The 21,898-nt window shown below is 45.8% G+C and overlaps 2 protein-coding genes across 3 annotated transcripts; both read right to left on the bottom strand.

The window, feature by feature from the left end:
* Positions 1 to 5,160: 5,160 nt before the first annotated feature.
* On the bottom strand, positions 5,161 to 13,474 carry LOC146189770 (small ribosomal subunit protein uS2-like). Of its 2 annotated transcripts, XM_084604534.1 has the most exons (8): positions 13,312 to 13,450; positions 12,058 to 12,175; positions 11,429 to 11,592; positions 10,208 to 10,407; positions 8,976 to 9,269; positions 7,216 to 7,338; positions 6,519 to 6,731; positions 5,161 to 5,231 (listed from the first exon to the last, which is right to left on the bottom strand). In XM_084604534.1, exons 3-7 carry the CDS (start codon positions 11,559 to 11,561, stop codon positions 6,537 to 6,539), a joined length of 945 nt encoding a protein of 314 aa, XP_084460660.1. In that variant the 5' UTR covers positions 11,562 to 11,592; positions 12,058 to 12,175; positions 13,312 to 13,450; the 3' UTR covers positions 5,161 to 5,231; positions 6,519 to 6,536. The 2 variants fall into 2 exon arrangements, with proteins under 2 accessions (XP_084460660.1, XP_084460661.1); XM_084604535.1 differs by lacking the exon at positions 12,058 to 12,175 and having other exon boundaries at positions 13,312 to 13,474.
* A 2,256-nt stretch (positions 13,475 to 15,730) lies between these two features.
* Positions 15,731 to 21,757, bottom strand: LOC146189769 (small ribosomal subunit protein uS2-like). The gene is made up of 6 exons (XM_084604532.1): positions 21,611 to 21,757; positions 21,047 to 21,212; positions 19,837 to 20,036; positions 18,005 to 18,298; positions 17,404 to 17,526; positions 15,731 to 15,996 (listed from the first exon to the last, which is right to left on the bottom strand). The coding sequence occupies exons 2-6, from the start codon at positions 21,177 to 21,179 to the stop codon at positions 15,796 to 15,798; spliced, it is 951 nt and encodes a 316-aa protein (XP_084460658.1). The 5' UTR covers positions 21,180 to 21,212; positions 21,611 to 21,757; the 3' UTR covers positions 15,731 to 15,795.
* Between the last annotated feature and the right edge of the window lie 141 nt (positions 21,758 to 21,898).

The raw sequence follows: 21,898 nt of genomic DNA, 5'->3' as shown, positions 1-21,898 counted from the left end.
ATGACTGATCCTAACCCATTCATTACAGCTCCCCTTGATACCAATCATGACCCATCAAATATTACAACACGAATTGAACCGAAGTGTCACCACCTACTATAAGCATGCAGCTAGATCTGCATCAAAGACTGGCAATGGATACTCGACACTGCCACCTCTGGCAATGTGAATAAGCTGAAGTAAAGCTTCAGTAAATGAAAGCGCACAGCACTCGTAGATAAGCGTACCAGCTTGGTGGTCATGTGGGCGTGTATATCCATCAGAGAAACCCCTGGCTTTCTGTTTGGCCAGTAAAAGATTTTTCGATGGCTTAGTGCAATCACTGCAAAATCACTTCTATTAGACAACTAGTCCAGTAAGGCTGCACACTCAGTAAGTGATTCATATTGTACAGGATAAGCTTACTATAAGCACTAGTATATGGTTACTCCTCTTTTTAATGCTTTTCTCTTCAACATTTGAAGCATCCTCGGTACTTTTACAAGGGGTAAATCTGAAAAGTTTTCCTGTCTAATCTTTCAATCCTGCATGCACAAACATGCTGCTTTTCATTTTTTTTACCAACCGCCTCTTTCACTGATACATCTATTCAAAACAACTCACATCTATGAGTGAACATCACTCAACCAGCCCAGAAGGGGTGGTGCAGTGGTAAGACGTCCGACTACTGTTCGGAATACCCAGGTTCGAACCCGACTTCGGCGGCTGCGTTTCGATGGAGGCGAAACGAAGAGGCGTCCGTGGGCTGTGCGATGTCAGCGCACGTTAAAGATCCCCAGGTGGTCGAAATTTCCAGAGTCCTCCACTACGGCGTCTCTCATAGCCTCAGTCGCTTTGGGACGTTAAACCCCACAAATTAAACCAAACCAAACAAGTGTCTCAAGGTTACATCATCAGAAACATACTGCACTGTTACCAGTCTCTACCTGAAATGTAGCTTCAGGTTCGATGTGCAATTTTACTGAGGAAGGGCTAGACGAATTCAAGTTGCATTTCTTTGCGAGATGTCACATTTTTCAGCTTCGTAGATTACATTCACACACTTTCCTTTATCGGAGAATTATGTACAATGATGATTCAGCATTATAAGCGTTACTTAAGCCACACACATGCATGGACTCTGGAAACAGTAGGGCGTATTGACACCCCTCACCCATTTATTGCAGGGAGGAAACAGCTCCCGGCTGTTCAATCTAAAATCAAACTTTGGCAACCACCTAAATTCTAGGACGTTAAGTGTAGAGTATGTTTTAACTGATGTAGTCTGGACAGTAGCAAATTGTAAAGCTTTTTCGTTGAGTCTACTAGAACACTGTTGTCCCAATAAAACGTTTTGACAGACCACAGTTCATGAAAATGATCAGAACTGAATTAGGCCATGCGCGACTTCCTTACCTGCGTGTGTACTGCCTGCGTGCCTACCGTTTTTCTACGCTCCCGTTTTGTCTCGCATTTCATGGTTATTGAAATGCAATTTTAAAGCCTTTCATTTTCCTGTCCAAAGTTTTATTTACTGGCCAATAGTGTATTTTAATATAATGTGCAAGCTTTTACCCTGTTTGCTCACTGGGCAAACAGCTTTGTGTATCTATATCATACTAGTTTGGTCTTGATTTCCCCTTTCATTCACGCCAAGCTTCATAACAGAGCAAAAATGGCAGCCACAGTATAAAACAAACAAAAACAGCTTTCACATTTAATTCCTTTTAATGCACCTTTGCATTACCCGCATTTCGAGATATGACTTCTTGTAATGCAATTGTTAGGTAAACAGTATAACCTCGTAATACTGCTTACCCAATAATGTCGACTGTGATAGTCACTGACGTGCCTCTACATGAGAGACCTATGCATTATTTCCCGAGTAACGAGGTGGGAATGACACAAATGAAGTACAACTGAACAAACAAACGCATGCCAGTCACCCGGAGCTGTTATGACTATCCGTTTTAAAAGACCAAATGGCTCTAAAGAATGCAGGAGCCAGGCATTCCACACATTCGACTCTCACCAAAGAAGATTCCAGAGGCGTTGGCGTGGTGAAAGCTTCCAGCGATGGTGACGATAAAGGCAGATATTCTCTCCCGTTTTTACAATGCAGAATTGGCCGCTATGCTAGAATGCAGAATGAGCCGTTATGTCAGCCAAGCGGCAGTGGCTACGACACCGGCCGCTTGCCCTCGACAGACTGGACGAAGCGGAGTAGATAAAAACACCTCTTCTTTCTGAGCTGAACATTTCAACAGTGGGACACATCATACCCATTGTTTTCTATGGCGGCGTTTACCACATGGAAGTAGAGAGCCCTTTCAGCCTGGACGGCACCACTGCTAAAACCAAAACAGCCTGTAACTTTAAGGTGGCAAGATTCCTCCTTGTATACAGTAACGTGTGTGCGTCGTGTGGTGAGGATGGAGCCAATGCAATGAAAATGTTCATTAAGCAGTTGTGTAGCTAGGTACCTGGGGACTATGAAATGTAAACCGCAAACAGGTCAGTTTGAACGCAGTTGTTTTAGTCCCCTCGTTCTCCTCAAGTATTCCTCAAAACTTTGGAGATAAGAAAAAGAAACTTTCATGTCGGCTACTTCTCCTAAAGGCTGCCCTTCATTGTCTGCTTGCATCACTGCCTTGTGACGAGGTCCTTAGCGCCTTTCCTCAACACATCAGGGCAAAGAAAGTGACGCCCAAAGTACTGCGAGTATCAATTTGATGATTCACTCTCTCCTTTCCCTTCTGCCATAACAATGAAAGGTCACAGTATAAAACATGTCCAGTGGTAGGTACCACAATTACAGGTATTAGTAAGGTGACCTATCAGTACCTCCGAGTAAAAAGTTTAGTTTTGTTTCAAATTTCAAATGTCTTTACTTAAAGGAAAAACCTTGCTAAACCAAATGGGAGTACCAGCCATGCATCGTGATCTTTCCTCTTGCACAGACTCTAAAGGGAAGTACAATGAAATCTCGATATGGGATCCTGCTTAGTATATTTTTCGGTAACATACTCTTTTTTCATTCCCGGTCGATGCCCTGTAGACACTATTGAGGCAATTGTTCCCGACGTGGCTAGGTTGATTGGCATTTGGGGAAAGAAGAACCTTGCCAAACCAAATGGGAGTACCAGCCATGCATCATGTGATCTTTCTTCTTGCACAGACTCTAAAGGGAAGTACAATGAAATCTCGATATGGATCCTGCTTAGTATATTTTTCGGTATAATACTCTTTTTTCCATTCCCGGTCGATGCCCTATAGAAACTATTGAGGCAATTGTTCCCGATATGGCTAGGTTGATTGGCATTTGGGGTTTAACGTCCCAGGGCGACTCAGACTATGAGAGACGCCATAGTGGAGGGCTCCGGAAATTATGACCACCTTAAGAATTATGACATCGCACAGTACACGAGCGCCTTGCCTTTTGCCTCCATCAAAAAGCAGCCGCTGCAGCTGGGATTCAATCCCGCGTACTTGGGCACAGTAGTCGAACGTCCTAACCACTGCACCACCACGGCAAAGATTTCCACAAGGCTAATACGATCATATTTTCATGTGGATTCAGATAATACGATCGTGAAAATATATAAAAAATCCAAGTGGTTTTGAATTTCCCTCCAAGAGGCAGCGAAAAAGTGCTAGCAAGATGTCATAGTAGCAGCCGCAGTAGTGTTAGACAACACTGTAGCGGCCGATGTTTCAGTACTATATGCTCGTGCAACGATTCCCCGTTCTCACATTTTTGTGGTTCAGAAGTTGACTTTTTTCTTAGTTTCATTGCGGGTCCCTCAGTTTCATGGCCCCGCTATTGCAGTTTGTTGCATTGACCTTGGCAGCCTGCAAAGATGCTGCACCCCAATAACATCTCTGTGTGTTTATCTTTTCGGCAAGATCTCCCACAGGGGTGGCACTTTCAGCGAAGTTTTAGACACTTTTCGCAGCTTTGTCGCAGGCATGGTGTTAAGCAATAAAACTGCAATTAGTTTCTACGAGTTTCAGAAAAGCTTGCTTCTCGGCACTGAGAAATAAAAGGGAAGCGAAAAATGACACCCAAGTATCAGTAATAAAAAAGCTCTGTGCCAAGTATGCTTCGTTCGCAACCTTTTGGGGCCTATTTTGGATAACACAACTCTCGAATAATGGGTCTTTATTTCCAATTCCTGTGAGAATCGTGTCGAGATTCCGCTGTAACAACTTTTTGGACTGTTCGAACTTGCAGCATGCTTGTGATAAGTTTATGAATAATAAATGATGAGATGGGGTAGTACCTTATCAGGGCATACTTGCAAACTATTCATTAACTCTCCCTACTTTAGGGATAAAGTAGGCCTTCAAATTAGAGCACACTTCCATCGCTACTGCAAGCCGTGAGTGCAAATGGCAGATATTTGTGTATACTCAGCCACATGGTAACTGCATGATAATGCAGAGTAGGCGAGAATGCAAATATGTAACATTTTATAGGGTTCCATTTATAATATTGTAACAGTTGTTACAGTAATTCTTGAGTGTAACAACTGTGCCATTACAGAGTGCCATTATTAGAACTGCAATGAACAGAGATTTAAAAAAAAAAATTAATTTGCTCACCCTATCCCACTGACGAAACAAAAAGCTCCAGTGTCCCTGCACGGATCGAAGTCCAAACAAGGGTTCGGACAATCAGAGAAAGGATGACGCAACAGCCTCGTAATGAAAACAGTTCATTCGTCCATAATGTAGTAGTTTGTACCCTGCAAGATATGTGCAAAGACAGCTGGATGCACGCCGTCTTGGGTGATATGCTCATATTAAAACCTCTTGGCTTTGGCATGGTCGCAATGAATAAGTATGAAATGGCTGCATGTAAGCACAGGTTTTGAGAAAAAATAATAATGGTTTTGCCAGAAACCAGATGAAACACAAGAGAACTTTCCAACACATACCAAAGCGTGATGCAGCGTGTTTCTCCAAGACAGAGGATGTACGGAGCAGAAAAATGCTTTTGATAGACCCTAGATGCACAGAAAAAAAAAAAAAAAAAAAAAGAAAGCAATGGTGGAAGCTACATTAAAGGTTGAATGTCTTCTATATGTATCACAATTTTCTTTCTTTTTTTTTTTTTTCTACCATGGCACTGACTAGTAGCGTGGCAGGTTGCCACGCGAGTTTTTGTGCACGGCGTAGAAAAAAAAAAAAGATTAACACAGCAGCTTTTCACTCGAGTTCTTCAGTCTTCCTCCCACAACTGGCATGACCTGCGAACATTAAAAAAAAAAAAAAAAAAAAAAAAAAGATATCATTAGCCTGAGGCTAGCCTCTTGAACACAACTCAGTACCAAAATGCTGCTGCTTCTGACTGCACTTATTAACATAAAACTGTAGCCGGATATAACTCGGGAACAAAACAACCCCCCATCATTACGGAGTCGGGGGTTAATCTGGTTAATCACCTTGCACCAGCTAGCAGAATGCTGGCATGTGCAAGGTGATTAGCCGCAGATTAGCCAATGACAACCGGTCGACGCCAATGGCTGCAGAGCCTTCGAGGTATTTGCCACTTTATTCTTGAGTTGCGTCTCACCGAGCTAAGTCAGTGTCTCGCACTGCCTTTTAAGGAAAATTTGAACTAGCTCACTAAGGCATTCAAAATTTTAAGTCTAATTTGACAATTTTATGCTTCAGTTTCACATCGGAGTCCATATTCCGAGCTTGCGTCCTTTTCAGAAGTGCCTTCGACCTCCTTGGCCTCGAGTCACCTGATTGATAAAAACGCGAGAGCCGGATGTCATTATCACTTCCGGCTCCAGCGGTTTCGCCAATGACATTACTCGAGGTCAGGGAGATAATGACCCCTCTGAAAAGACACAAACTCAGAGTAAGAACCCAACACCTCAGAATAAAAACCCTGGGACAAATAAAACTAGCCATTAGTATCCTGTAAGCCACATGTCAGACTAGGTCTGCATATTAAAAAAAAAAAAAAAGGTGTCAAAACAAAGATTAACCTGCAGGCAGTGTTACCTTTGCGAATAAAGAATGGAAAGACTAGCCAAATTGATGTCAGCTGAAATAGGCCACATTCTGTAGCTCAAAACTACGGCAAACACTGCTGCCGCCATCCCTGGTCAAGTTAGCTTTGTAGGAATTCCCACCTTCTTTAAAGCAATAGAACCGCCTTTTCGCGCTTTTGAATGCTTTGATATAAATTCATATTATAGTACCGGTTTCGTGACTATTCATATCTACACTAAAATAATTCATGTCACGGAAGTACTATCTTAGCCAAGGCAGTGTAATGAGAGGGGCACGTCAGGTTATCACCACGCCGTGCAGTCTCTGCGCCCAACGCTTCAGCGAAATGGTGCAGACTGAAGCGGGAATTTGTCAACTTAGTGGACACTTCCAAAATACGAGGCCCTCGCTGCCTACTCGAGGCGACCACTGAAACACCCTCTCCTGCATGCAAGATCGTTTCTGTGCACGGCAAGCCCGAAATGCTAAGCACAGTGCCGGCTGCAGCGATACAACACACCACTTCTTACCCGACTAGCGCCCCGGACTCAGTTCCAGTTGGTGTCGGTGCCTGCGCCCCAATCTGCACCCGTTCCGGACGGTGGTGCCGGTGCAGCAGTCGACCAATCTTCGATGGCAGCGGCCGACCAGTCTTCCGTGGGGACAGGGACCACAGGCACGGTGACGGCAGCCGCCACTGTCACAGTTGTCTGGAAGGTAGTCACTTCGGTGGCAGCAGACCACTGGTGGGCAATGGAAGCAGAAAGCAGATGTAGTTAAACTGTTGCACCACCCCTCATATTTCTCCACCAGTGAGTAGGAAAAGAAAAAAAGAAAAAAAAAATGGCGTAGAGGGACAACAAATGGATACAAACAAGGCTAAATATCAACTTCGGCTTTGTGCTGATATACCAGACACAAAGTTTTTGTCAAGGTATCGAAGCCCACACAGTAGGGCGATGCAATTGATCCAACTTATTACCAGGTCGAGGCCATGATTACACTAGGCATGAACACGTGCTTTGTTACCAGCACAGCGTTCTGTAACATCCCGCAACTCCCTCGTATGCAAGCAATGTGGCATCAGGGGACACAAACTGGTGATCAACACCGAATGAACAACACCAAATGGGAAGACAAGTCACACCAGGCTCATTTCGGCTGCTTTGGATTTGCGGTGCAGCGTCCCATCTGAGCAGGTGTAAGACACTGAGTGAGATCACTCACGTCAGTCACGTCAGGCTGGCCAACGGTGAGGTCTCCTCCGCCCCACTGTTCGGGTTGGTAGTCGACCGTTTCTTTGAGGCCACGCTCGGGCACAACTTGCTGGGCTTGCTCCTCTTTCTCCGCCTGGACACCATGTATTACACAAGAAGTTGCAAAGATTACTAGAGCAATCAGACACAGCTAAACACGCATCTCCAACACAATTACAGGGACGGCAGATCAAAAAATTAAGAAAGCCAAAGGATCGAGAGGTAGGCCCAAGATTCCCTATTAAGGCACTTTACCTGTGTTTATAACGAAAAATAGAATTTGAACCTCTTACATGCCGTATATAGTGCCGATTATAAGTCTACCCTTTTTTTCTTTCCCAAAAATGACCTTTTAAAGTTTGGGGGTTGACCTATGATCTGAGTCGACCTATGTCTATGGAGTCCTATGGAGCCGTTAAATTCAAACCTGTTGTGACCGGGGTTCGTGCGGATTCTCCAGCAGCTGAAAACACTGAGTGACCTAGCTGGCCTGGTGAGCGACAGCCCCCAAAGGCGCCGAGGCGGCAGCGGCCAGCCCCCGTTCGAGACGGAAACAAGATGCCTAATCAGGCCTTAATCTCCCCTGGCGTCCACGGAGGCGACTACAAACAGCAGGGGACCTTTCCTTTTGTTGGAGGAATTGGAGGTGTGTCGCCGAGCTGGTCTGACCCCACTTGCAGACTTCTTGTGACCTCCTGGGGAGCACCGCCAGGGGAAATGAGTTCCGTCAACGGCCGACTGTTCGCGCTGTTTTACCTTGGTGCAGAACCTCGACCGCCAGTACAAGGCCGGCATCAAAACCAGAGAAGGTGGACCTCGCCATCGAAAGATGCGAGGGGAGGCTCAAGTACCGCCCTCGGCAGTGGGTGTCACCTCGAGCGATCTCTTGTGCCCCACTGATTGGACTGAACAGATGAACCCCATTTCCCCAGCTAGGGAACTCGGGATAACCGACCGTATTTAAGCGGTGGAAATTGCCTCTACCGAGAGCTCCATTTTCTTCCTTCAACTAGAACATATCCCACCACATAAAAAGTTGCATAAAACATCGTTCTTTGATCCTCCTCCCTGGCTGCTCCTGCTCCATCTTGGCTCCTCACGGAGCCACTGCGGTGAAGCCTAGGCCTGTGGGTAAAACGAACGTTCGCGCATAACTCCGCAATGTTTGTTAGACATGGTACAAAAGCAGGTTGCTTAGAAAACAAATTTGTCTAAAAATACACCCCAAATTTTTTGTTTCATACAACAGAAACACTTTGTAATAGAACCATGGGCCCGAAAACCCAAAAAAATCAAATGGGTGCTGAAGCATTGCTTCTCTAATGGCACAATGGGTCAACAATGCTTAATATGGACCGCCAACTGACATGGTCTCTGGGCTGTTTTCCTCATGCAGCTTCTCATCACCGCTTCCACAACCAGCAGCCGAGCGGCAACAAACCGTCAAACGCCTTTCGTGTGTGAAAAGACGTCTTTGAATGACTCTGTCATCTGAAAAACGCATTGGTGAGCAATGGCCGAAGCACGATTTGTCAACCTATGTTCGCGGTCGAACTGCTTTACTAGGGAGATTTCGCGAGTTAGAGGGGTCAACTTATAATTGGAATCATACGGTATTTCTTTATGCCTATCCTGACACCCACACCACAAGTTCCAAGTACAGCTGCTTTACATAATGCGGCAAATGTGCCCATGCCTATGGGGGAGAGGGGGGGGGCAGAGCAGACTCGCCTCTTCGGGATCACGGTAGAAGAACAGGTCGACCATAATATCCCACGGGATGTCGCGCAGGATCGTCCCACGCATGCGCAGCACCTCCCGCGTCAGCATCCACCACATCAGGCCAATGGAGTGCTGGCTCTTGTTGTTGCAGGGGATGGCGATGTCCACGTAACGCAAGGTGGCGTCCGTGTTGCAAAAGGCAATGACAGGCAGGTTAACGTAGGAGGCCTCTGTCACGGGTTGGTGGTCCGCCCGTGGATCACACACCACCAACAGCCGAGGCTCACGGAACGCCGCCTGGATCTGCAAAACAACAAGCGTATGGAAAAGAGGACTTAAAGGGCAACTCCGGCGATTTTTCGATCGTAGTGAGTTAATGATTGAGTTATATTGCTGAAGGCTTGGTCATCACAGCAAGCGATTACGTTTTCTACAATACGCAAGCAATAATTTCAAATAACCAAGAAACTTGAATCAAAATTAAAACTCTCGAGCGGAGTCCGGAGAGCACTGCCTTGCGCGACATCACATGATGACACAGGCGTGCAGCCGCGCCGCATGCATCCGCTGCCGTGGCGTGCACACGTCAATCGCTGTCGCGTATGGCACCATGTGAAACATTATATGTGGTGTCGGTGAGTCGTCTTCGATGTCATCAGACAGGGCCAGCTAAGACTATAGTCGTTCAACAATGAAGGCAGAACGAGCGAGCGATCTTGAATGTGGCTAAATTATTGCCGTATGAAGCATCAATCTCCAAGAATATTTAAGCCATTTATTCCCTCACAAACCCGATGCAAGTGGCCAGCATATATGAGCGTGACTGATCGTTACTAGAAAGAAAATAGCCGTGCATTCAGTGACATCAAAAGAGTAAAAAAAAAATGAAACACAGGTGCTACAAGCACTGACTGCTTAAGCAAGTGCATTGCAAGTTTTTGTCAGGAAAAAAGAAAACAATGGATTAGCACACTTTACAGTAAAAAGATGAAAACAAACCCTAAAAGGAAGGTAAATCCAATACACTCAATGCATTTCTCCTCACAAATTTTAAACCGGATGGAAAAGAAAGACATGTTAACTTTGACTCTCAATTTCCCCAAAGTGAAACATTTCCTTTTCAGCAGCAGTGTGGCCCAGCTACTCGACCATAGTTATATTGATAGCAGAAACCCGACGGCCTTGTCATCAGCATCCACTTCAAGAGTACGCCTCTGCTGCTGACAAGCCTAAAGTCTTGCCTGATTGGTGAAGGTTCCGGGTGTGAAGCGGCCTGCAATGGGTGTGGCACCCGTGAAACTGGCAAACTTCAGCACCGCCCGCTGGCCATAGGGGCGTGATGAGATGGCGCACACCTCAGCTGGGTTCTCGATGGCCACGATGGCCCGTGCAGCAAGCAGTAGCTTCTCCCACGTCTTTTTCAGGTTGATTAGGTGAATGCCTAGAAAAGGGACCCCACAACCCATCATAATCATCGTCCGACTTGTGTCCCCCAATCTGACGCCAAGTCTCGTTTATCCACCCATACTAGTCAAATGCCTTTTCACAATCTATAAAGGTTACATATAGAAGCTAGCCTGCTATACTTATTGGAAGGAACAGAGGCATTTTATTTTTGCCTCTTTATGTAGCCTCAATGCAGCACTATACCGTACAACATACAAGAGGGTGTTAGTATTCATTACACTACTCAATAAACTTGAACTATGGCGCAAATGTGCTCTACTGCTGAGTACCCTATCCAAAAGCCAGTGCCAAATAATGAGCGCTGTATATTTCAGGCATTGACCTTAATCAAGAGTAAGTACTTCAAGTGAGGCGGCGACGTGCAAAAACACCCGTGAGCTGAGATCTCAGGAGACAGGCACTAATTTGGATTGTTCCCTTTACGGCACACTCCACAACCCACAGGGCTGCTCTGGCACAAAACCTACTGGCTTTTATTGCCAATCATCAAAGGGTGACTTCTTCCCTGCCTGTTTGACCCAAAGAACGCTGCATGCTGCATCAGGATTTCCCTAAAGTCGCTCAAAGCTGCAAAAACTGATGAAAGAAGCAATCTACAAAAAGACTACAGCTTGCACAAAGTTGACCTCATTTGTGCAAAACAGCTAAAAAAATTCTGTTTGGCTGCTCTGGGGCCAAGGATGAAAACAAAAGTGTGCATGCATAAGTTGCAAACTTTAACACTGAAAAGCTTACACCATTATATGTGAATTCCCCGCTCAAAAAAGAAAAGGTAAAAAAGGACCAAGTGGTAGGTACACTAAAGACAACTTTATGTAATGTTTGTTCTTATTAAAAATGAACTGGATTAACTGTTGAAGTGAATGGCTGTTTTCAATGAAAGTAGGAATGCTGTCATTAGAATGTGCCAACCTACCAATATAGGTGAACTGTAATTTGTTCTCGGTCCCTGGTATATGGCACCATAGTTTCAGCAGACTGTGAAGTACCCTCACCATCAGAACGCCGCTTGAAGCAATACTCCTTCATCTGGAAATCCAGGTTTGGAGTGCCAAGGTGGGTCTTGGCTGCCAGAAACCGACGCACGTCATCCTCCTTGAGGGATAAGACGTTTGTACCTCCAGACATAGTGCGAGATGTTATAAGCTACGATTAAATTCTGGAAATAAAGCGAAGAAATTTAGCGATAATTGTATAAGAAGACACATCTTCACATACATCCATCATCACATTTTGCCCATTACATTTAGCTGTGCATTTCATATTGCTGTAGGCTGTTTTATAATGTATATGCCGATTTGCAAACCAGAGCCAGGTATTTCAAATTGTCTAGCCAGCTAGCTGTCTTCATGCCCCATCTGTAAATGATCATAACCAGATTTTGCCGAGGCCCAATCACTGCACAAAAAATTGCGAGTGCAGAGCTAGGTCACCACGAAGATATGAAAATATGAAATAAACATCAAAATAAAAAGCACCGAGCTCACACTGGTGAGGTATTTATTTATTGCTTACTAGTCGTTGCATGCTCGCGCCGAATACAGTCACTTATTGATTTGACAACTATATTATGAACATGCTGAGGCTGGCGGTATTCATGTTTATGTGGAAATTTGAATCATACCTAATACTTTGTTATGCAGTCGGCATCAAACTTGTTTACAACGCACAAGGAACGTATACAGTACAAGGAACGCACTCCTCTCCAAACAAAGCGATAAGGTGTAGCAGGCTTGCAGCACCTGCGAGCGAATGTAGAGCACGTTAACATCTTGAAACGCGAGAACATCACTGCTCAAAAGCTAGTGCCTAGATATAGAAAAGATGTGAATTAAACCGCTTTGAACAAATGCGGGGACGCAGCAGGGCCGCGACTGTGTGGCCGCTCGTGGCCAAAGGCAATATCGGAGACACCACGGCTAGTAAGCTGCTTAAAAACCATAAAAATTTCGTTTTTGTCGTGCGCTGTCAACTGCATATAAGTGATTACAGCCAACACGTAGGCTACAGACCAGTCACACAAGACGCCAAGTAAACGCGTCTGCAGAACCATAATCGATCTACCATAAATTTCGCGTTTGTTCAACGCTGTGTATTGCTCGAACACTTCACACGAGTTACAAAAGTTTGCGAAGTTTGGTGCCGACAGTACTACCAGTGCTTTCGGCCAACGCGTAGGCCAGCAGTTACACAATACGTCGAGGAAACGCGCCTGGATATCACCCATCTACCATTAATATCGCGTTTGTTGTGCACTGCGTATTGCTCGCACATTTTACACCTTTAAAGAAGTCACAGAAGTGTGTCAAGTCTGGAGCCGATAGTACTACCAGTGATTACGGTGAACGCTTAGGCCAGCAACAGGGTAGTTACACAAGACATCAAAGAAACATGTCTCGTTCGTCCGCTCCAACAGCGCTCCGAAGTTACCGCCAAAGCAACGCAGTTCAACGCCGCCTGGAAATTTTCCAGCAGTGCATAAACCTCATAAACCTCAACTTTGCTAAGAAAGCATATAAAGAAAGCGTCTCATGTCCAAGACGTCAACGAACGCTTCCGTCGAGCTCGACCCCTCAAGGCAGAACAGTATGTACAGAGCGGCTCAGCGAGCGTAAGAAATAATTATTTGAATAAAGAGCTCGCCGGCCTTCACAGCTACGCAAATAAATTGCGAACAGCAAGAAAAATGAATGAATTGCAGCCGTGTTTAGCACAGCGCCGGCCGGCGAGCTGTCAACTTTCGATCGCGATGTTTCACTTCTATTTACAAAATGAAACAATAATAAGCACCGGTTAACGTCCCTCTGAGAGATTAGGAGTAAGTAATTACGATTGCTGCAAGTCAACAAGCTCTTATAAATGCAAAAATAACACTTACGAGAAGGCACCAGCAGACCAGCGTTTACGCGCTCAATGCGCTCAATCAAGCAGTAGAGCTAGCATGAGTCAGTAGAGCAGTAGACACAGCTGCAGCTGCAGCAGCACCAGTTTCGAGTCACGTTGTGAGAAGGAATCGCTAGCGCTCTTCGCGCCTTCTGGCCTCTTGGCACAAGTCTGTAGCTGCATGGCTACATTGGTGCGACTTACATTCGACCACTGCTGGGTTAACAACTGTAATATTTTTATTAGATCGGTGAAAGCTTGAACAGAGAAACAATACTATATACTTAGACGCTTTGTGCGAACGGTTAGCTGAAATGTGTAAATTTATTAAACTCGCAGGGACGTCTGCTAGTTTCCCGAAGAATCGTGTAGCCGGTATCAATTTGTTTGTCAACTATCACTAGACCACGTACGGAGGCAAAATGCAAGAGTTTCTCACACCACTTAGTGGGTTACTCGGACGTTTGTCTCCGACTTATGACTTCGAAATAAACTATTAATTCATTGACCTTCCTCATCCCCCAAATGCGGCCCCAAGTCATCCTCTACCACTAAATGCTCATTCATTCATTCATTCATTCATTCATTCATTCATTCATTCATTCATTCATTCATTCATTCATTCATTCATTATGTACCCGATGTCAGGGCACGTTAAAGGATCCCAGGTAGTCGAAATTTTTTGAGGCCCTCCACTACGGCTACGGAGTCCCTCGATAAGTCGCTTTAACTTGGAAAAGCCTATAAACAAACAAAAAAGTCATTTTCGGTCTAATGGTAGAGTAGAACAAAAAAATTATGTCCAGAAAGGACCAATTAAGGATTTTTGGCGAAAATAACCTTTTGAATTGTCCACGGAGAAAGTGTAAGTAGCGAGTTCGAAAGGTTCCGGTTCCTGATTTTGCGCCGCTCGGCCGGCTAATTCTCGAGCGCATTAGAAAGAAGGAAAATGCACGGGCCTGCTACTGGCTCTGTAGCTGAGCCACCTCCGCTGCCGTGATCGTGCGGACAGAAGAGAAAATAAAGAAGAAAAAGAAAAGGGAGAGAAAGACGCGCGCCGCAACAGCCGTCGTCCACCACCGAAACGGTAGCGGGTGCAATAACGGCCTACAACAGATTAAAAATTCGCTGGCAGGCTAGCCGCCGCCAGTTCATCGGAGTTCGCGTGCGGGAAGATGTCACCATAATTGGTTGTGAACGCGGTCGACACCACTTTGAGTTGAGTTAAAAATCCTTTATTGAATAGAAAGGCTCATGGCCATTGATGCATTGATGGGGATAATGGCAATGTGATTTGAGTGACAGTCTGTGCACCGACGATTCTGCCTACTCCCGTTACCCCCATCCATGACAGCACTTTTATGCTCTACGAACAGCTTTTGAATGGCTCGAATACTCGCAAGGCCCACCTGTATGTATTTCTGGCATGCTGTCATCGTTTCAACACCTGCGAGGCTTGGGCCGAAAGCCATCACTGGGTAGTTGCTACCCTTGCCAAGCGTTGACAATTCACACCTCGTCGACCAACCAGACCAGCGCTCGGTCATTGTCACGTAACCATAAGGCATCATTGTAGCCGATTAGGGAAACCAACGTCCCTGTGGGCAACCCATACCTCACCGTACTGCGCGCGCTCGTTTCACGAACCTAGGCCCTCTCTGCAAGCGGAGAAGGCTGACACCATGATATCTACAACCATTGTAAAATAACCCATTAAAAAACAAAACAAAAAAACTGTCAGTTTGGCAGACAATTCCGGCTGCTTACGTGCAGCACGGCGAGTCAAAACTGAGCGCAGTGTTTGTTCATAACCTACATCTTACACTACAAATGCCGAGTAAGCTACCTAGCACTGATGAGTCAACTATAGACAATACATTTCAATATTAGTGCCTATATATGTCCTCTTGAAACACATTGTGGCATCATACACTGGAGTGGTAATGGCACTCCAATTTCGTGCCATAGACTCAGTCGCCAGTCCACCAATCAGAGCCTGCATGTCACCTGCCAGATGCTTACTTCCGAGATGAACATTGGTATATATGCTGACCAGGTTGACAAGCGCAACATAGATATAAGGCCCCATTTTAAGCAGCCTGGATTCAACGTTTCCAATTGGTTTGATTACCATCTCAAAATGTGTTGACCTAGTTAGCAGCTGCTGCAAATTCGGTACGTGGTCTCTCAACGTCAAACAGCTGACCAATAGTGCTTTGCCAGATCATCTGATATCTCCTGCCAGAGACATGCTTGTGAAGAGACCGGGCAGGCAGACACCAGGCATACATCCGAACCTGCAATCCATGTTACCTGCCAAACACCCCCCGACAGAAGAATGCTCATGTTTTTTGGTGGGTTCGACTGCAATGGCGCTAGTGATGCTTTCATGTAACAAAAAATTAACAGGGGAATAATGGATCCACATGGGAAGTCGTTTATTTTGGCCCTGAAGCAATAGCTGTCGCTGGTAGAAGGCTCAGCCCCAGGTGGTGTCGTTTCCGGCTCCCCAGTCAGTGGTAGTGCTAGTTGCTGGAGCAGTTGGTGCAGCTGGTGTGGCAGACCAGTCTTCGACCGGAGCAGCAGACCAGTCCTCAGTAGGCACTGGTGCAGCCACAGGTGCTGCTGCTGCTGCTGGTGCGGCGGCACCAAAGGTGTTCACCTCGGCTGTTGCAGACCACTGCAGAGACAAAGCTCACTCTTAGTGGACACAAGACAGCTCAAATGGTGCTGTCACACCCCAAACAGTTTTGATGCAGTTGACCAGGACTCGACAATCCACTAGATGGCCGATTCCAAATGATCAAGCCTGCTGGAATCCCTGGCACAACATGCCAGTTTCTCCACATGCGAAAATGCCTCTTCCCACTCAAAAAACGATATCCAAAACCAGAGAATAGTCGCTGACCGACTTTTTTTGGACTTACCTGATCATTTTCACTCTGCCATTGCACCATCACATGCTCAGAGTCAATGTATAGACCAACACTGTGTTTACAAATAAAGAGGGCACTCACGACACCGCAGCAGTCTGGGGGTGAAAAGTAGGCTTAGCGTCCACAGGAATACATGGAAGCGAAAGTTTCCAAAGCAGTTCTCTAATTTCACAGTGCACCTATACGTCGCGCAAGGTTGCTAGCGTTGACTCGAGGAGCGCCACGCACACACACGTGCACAGCGCGTTTACGATACAAAAACGCTAACAAACATTATTTTAAATCTTTAATTTACGCAGTAAAATATAATACCTGTAATAATTTTAAAATAGCATCGTTCTTTTTTTTTAGGCGTACTATTTATGTACTCTCTACTACTGCTGCGCCGCCGAGAAAAACAATGAAAAGCAGTCGTATGAATGCCAACGTGTAAAAAAGAAAAAAAAGAGAGAGAGAGAGAGAGAAAAAGAAGAAGAAGTCCTTGAATAACAACTAAACACCTGCAGTTAATAAAAAAGGCGACAGTTATATTTTATTTTGAATTTCTAGAGAGATTTTAGTTCTTTAAGCAAAACCGAAAGCAACGATAGTAGCACCATAAAAGTTTGCCGCCAAATACCAGAACTATTTCAATAGCCTTCGAGTTTTGCCGTGTAGCAGCGGCACAACTCCGAGTTCGATCGCGATTGAAACTCTCGAAGGCTATCAATTCAATCGCCTTTGAAAATGACCGTGTGACCGGGGTATAAGATACTTGCTCTGTGCCAGCAAATGAAAATGCACGACAGAATAAGTATATGGTGCAATTTTCCCCGACTTGATGAAATTTAGCTGACAATTCTCGGTCTTCCCGGTTGCTTGACATTCAGATTCCTACAATTTTTTTTTTTATTTTTTCGGCGAGCGTTTCTGGTTCCAGCCGGCGACTGTAAGCCTACAGATGCACATTTTATAAAAGCAACAGAAAGCTTTGAAATTTACACTATCCCAATTTTCTGGCTGTATGTGCCCGCGGTGATGCAAAAAGATATCCTCATTCGCCACGAGTTGTATGCCTCAAGCTACACGACAACAGAGGTCAGGTAGCGGGTGTTCCACAAAACTCTCAACCTTAGTTAGAGAGAGGAAAAGAGGGAGAGCAAAGCACTCACATCAGTGACCTCGGCAGTGGCTGCGGCCACATCACCTCCGCCCCACTGCTCTGTTGTGTACTCGGCGACCTCCTTTACGGCCCGCTCAGGAGCCACTTGCTGGGCTTGCTCCTCCTTCTCAGTCTGCAATACATAAGGCAAGCCAACAACAGGCTTAACACACGTTACATCAGCAGCAGACACACATGGTCATTAAGCCAGGCAATTAAGTGCCGATCAGGAGCAAAAGTTGCATGCAAACTCAATGAACTACTCTAGAATTTCGCTGGAAAGCTTTGCACATTGTGAAGCCGGTCTACTGATAGATTTTCAGTGCACAGTGCACTTGACTTATTTCCCAAAGGCATCCCCACAACTCCCATCCCAGACCCCAAGGAAGAGAACATTCCCTTACAGCATTGTGCCAACTGGCCCAAGAACACTTCGACATGCCCCAAAAATGCAAAATAGCAGACATCCTCAAGTGAGAGCTCCACATTTGGACATCTACAACCATCAAATCGGTCATACAAATTGAAAGCACACAACCAGAACAAAACTTTGCATAGCACCAAGGTGCGCCCCTGGTGCAATGTTCCACCTGGGATGCCACTGCACTTGCCTCCTCAGGGTCGCGGTAGAAGAACAGGTCGACCATGATCTCCCAGGGGATGTCGCGCAAAATTGAGCCACGCATGCGCAGCACCTCCCGTGTCAGCATCCACCACATCAATCCGATGGAGTGCTGGCTCTTATTGTTGCAGGGGATGGCGATATCCACGTAGCGCAGGGTGGCATCCGTGTTACAGAAGGCAATAACGGGCAGGTTCACGTAGGAAGCCTCCGTCACAGGCTGGTGGTCAGCCCGTGGATCGCACACCACCAGCAGCCGTGGCTCACGGAACGCCGCCTGGATCTGCAAAACCACAAGAGTGTGGAAAAGAAGGGCTTAAAATGCTGCCTTGCTTGAATATGCTGCCAAACAGTGTTCCGAACAGTTCCAATTTTTGTCCCCTTGGACCAATTCACACCTCATTACCACTGGTTTTACACTGGTGTGCAGGACAGTGTTTACAGGCCGAGGCCTACCGTATTTACACAATTGCATGTCGTTTCGAATGTATGTCGACGCCCCTCAAAAAAATATGCTGATGTTTTCCACAACGAAAATTTATTGTCTGGCTGGATTACTCGCCTCCACTTCAAACTACATATTTCAATGATATATTCTGCAAGCTTGGCCACCAGCTCTGGATAGTGGTCCAGACTGCATCCTTCCGAGGTCTCTTTGCTGGGCATCATAGTTGAAAATTTCGTCTCGCTGCCACTGCCACTCCTGCACAACCCGGCTAGAAGCTTCTGACTTGCAGCCCACAGCGCAGTTGTTTCTTCGGCATAAATGATAGCCGCCTCCTTGAACGCTGCACTGAACAAGCGCCGAATGGTTTTTGGACTGTACAGCTAGTGACGAAGCACGTGGTAGGTCGCCGTCAAAGGCGTAAACTCAACGAATGATTGATGTCAGCTCTTTTATCAACCACTGACACTCCCTGGAAGTCTCGCGGTGTCACGTGACCACACGCGACTGATGTGCAAAAATCGAGTGTCATGGCAACTGGTGGCTCTATTGTCCTACGCAGTAAGTAAAGAAAAACCAAAAATCTTTCCGAGAAGCGTGCACAATAACTGAATGTCACGCTCAGAGCTGTAGAGCAAACAAATTCACCGTAGCCTCCCCGATACATTTTTTTATAACGTGCCATGGTAAGTGGTTAGCCATGGGAACTGACAGAGAGGGCATACAGGAGAAACGCCCAGTCAGTATTTTGTAAATGTGTAATGACCCTTTAACTATTGAAATTCTTTGTGGTTAACAATTTTGCTTATCCTGTGATAGCTGAACACCTGAGAAGCAGAACAGATACAGGCTTTTGCTTGGCCAGTGCTTGCTTCTCAAATGCTGAGAGCATGCTTGCATACTCAATTGCATGGTCACTGAATGGTAAACATTATGATGGCCATGCTGTTAAGCCAACCCTTTCAAACACATCCCTTACTTGTGCATTCTTCGCTTTTCGGTGCACCAGAAACATCAGTTTTCGAAGCAGGATGACATTTTTAATGCCTGATGGAACACTGAGCAGGTGAACACCCCGTAATGGCAGAGCTCTCGACACACGCCGGGTACCTCGCACTCAAAACACCCCATTTTCTCTGGCAGCCCAGTTATAGAGGCCAGAGGGTTTATTTGGTTTATTTAGTGTCTTGAACGGCTGCCGCATCCGTAGGCCGCTGTGAAACTGGTTTGGATGCATAGCGTAGGTGGCACTGTAGCCATTAGATGAGATGCTCCTCGCGCACTTTGGCTCGCTCACTCTTTCAAAGCATGCTTAAAACCAGCAACTAATTTGTACCAGGCCACCCTTGTGATTAGAAGCAGCACTGTCTGCACACCTGGTTGGTGAAGGTTCCGGGTGTGAAGCGACCGGCAATGGGTGTGGCACCCGTGAAGCTGGCAAACTTCAGCACCGCCCGCTGGCCATAGGGGCGTGATGAGATGGCGCACACCTCAGCTGGGTTCTCGATGGCCACAATGGCTCGTGCGGCCAGCAGCAGCTTCTCCCATGTCTTTTTGAGGTTGATCAGATGAATGCCTGCAATACAAACATGCACCAGATGTACATCATGTGGTTTGCCAGACCTAGCTAAAATGTACAGGGCATAAGTACCCACAGCACACCACCATGTTGCCTACTGTGTCACGTGCAAGAATCTATAATGCACTAGCCCTTCCTAACCCACTTGTAAAGCAAGAAAGGCATGTGCTGCATTTATGAGCATCAAGGTGGCAGCATATATTTCTAGACAGCTGACAAGACTGCAAGGCCACCCACAAACACGCAAAAGAAGCACCAGTACCTTGGTTATATCACCTAATTAAAAGTCAACTTGAAAAACTTTTTTTCTTCTTTAAAGCGATGAACTCACAGAAGTTACAGAACATTTCAAGGTTTGTTTCCTTTCCAGCTTCGAAACAACCTGCCATCACTATCCGCTGGCATGGAAATGCAATATGGAGCACATAGAACTCTTAGCTATCGAAAAGGTCAGTGTAGCAGATGACATGCTTGACAATCAAGCCATGAAAGCATGTGACAAGTTGGAATTGGATAATACAGGTGGATTACCATTCTATGAGGCTGTTTTTGCATTTGGAAACAAGGTAATTTCACATTGATGACGAAAACGATTATAAAAGCTACAAATTTGAATCGTTATCTCTCTGCCCCCCCCCCCCCCTCCTTCCCCTTCCCTCTCTTTTCTCACAATTCCATGGAGTGTTCGACACCGCGACAATGGCTGATTGGATCAGTAACGTAGTGGCGGGAAAACGTATTCAATCCAGCAATGGTTTTGCAACGAAACCGCGGGTTGCTACCATACAGCCATCGAGTGTCACGAAAAGGCAAAGGTAGCGAAGTTTACTGGCAAATTTAATAATCTGTAGCTATCCTCAAAGACTTCAAACTGGAAGCGGTACAGTACCACTTGCCACAGTAATGCAGTACCACCTCATCATGCACCCGGCCAGGGTGCGACGCTACGAACTTAGCCCAGTTCGACTACGCAGCTCCGCAAGAGAACCACCGAGGGTATCCAGTACCATCAGGCCGACGCTTGAAGCAGTACTCCTTCATCTGGAAGTCCAAGTTGTTGGTGCCCAGATGGGTCTTGGCCGTCAGCATGCGCCTGACGTCATCCTCCTTGAGTGCCAAAACGCTGGTGCCTCCCGACATCGTGATAGGAACCGAAGAAGCAACGGCGGTTACCTGCGGCAAGCACGCAAATGCAATTAGTTAGGCCTAGGCACCACCGGTCTCTCAACACGTGGACTCGGGCGGCAAAGTTGCTGCAAATTCGACTATTTTGCAAACTAATCACTATATAGTTGCAACGCTAACGAGGCTAGTAATGACATATCGCGGCTTCATCACGGATCAAGCTGTGTTCTTTAATTACGACGCGTTTGATCACGGTATCAACGACGTCGGCAAACGGTGTTGACCGGCACATATTCCAACAAGTACGTTGAAGGTTTTACAGCGTAATACTTCGCATACACATTAATGTTTGATGTCGGAAGCATTATTTAAGTCAACAAAGGTTATGTAATGAAGAATCGGGACCTAGAAACTGAAGAAAAGTTGGAAAAAATCAGGCCACATACTTAGCAGATGCCACTTGGGAAGCAGTCACGCTGGAAAAGGACCAGCCGGAAGTTGGATAAACTCTCTTCGCTTTTTCCGGTTGTGTCCTAATCCCCAACTTTTGTGACTATGCAAGAGTTTTTACAAAGTTATAAAAAAGTTTACTTATACATCACATTTCACAGAAATTATAATTTACTATTAAATATAGTTATTCCAACTTTAGTTTTGCTTGCACTGCATTTTGAAAAGCCCTGCCATAGTGCAGACAAAGTGCCTCAATATAAGTATTAGAGCTCGTCACATGA

This window comes from Amblyomma maculatum, chromosome 5 (genome assembly GCF_055883805.1).
Source record: "Amblyomma maculatum isolate TAMU_Amacu chromosome 5, ASM5588380v1, whole genome shotgun sequence".
NCBI classification, from domain to species: domain Eukaryota; kingdom Metazoa; phylum Arthropoda; class Arachnida; order Ixodida; family Ixodidae; genus Amblyomma; species Amblyomma maculatum.
Note: the sequence above shows the minus strand (reverse complement) of the source record. Positions and strands in the feature narration are given on the sequence as shown.

What these genes read in the sequence shown, in the direction of transcription:
- LOC146189770 (XM_084604535.1), bottom strand. Translation starts at nt 11,561, where the DNA reads ATGTCTGGAGGTACAAACGTCTTATCCCTCAAGGAGGATGACGTGCGT. An exon ending in TCTACCGTGATCCCGAAGAG is followed by an intron (nt 7,339 to 8,975) that starts GCGAGTCTGCTC and finishes CATGGTGTCCAG; the next exon opens with GCGGAGAAAGAGGAGCAAGC. An exon ending in GCCAGCCTGACGTGACTGAC is followed by an intron (nt 6,732 to 7,215) that starts GTGAGTGATCTC and finishes ATTGCCCACCAG; the next exon opens with TGGTCTGCTGCCACCGAAGT.
- LOC146189769 (XM_084604532.1), bottom strand. Translation starts at nt 21,179, where the DNA reads ATGTCGGGAGGCACCAGCGTTTTGGCACTCAAGGAGGATGACGTCAGG. An exon ending in CTTCAAGCGTCGGCCTGATG is followed by an intron (nt 20,037 to 21,046) that starts GTACTGGATACC and finishes TTTGTATTGCAG; the next exon opens with GCATTCATCTGATCAACCTC. An exon ending in TCTACCGCGACCCTGAGGAG is followed by an intron (nt 17,527 to 18,004) that starts GCAAGTGCAGTG and finishes TATGTATTGCAG; the next exon opens with ACTGAGAAGGAGGAGCAAGC.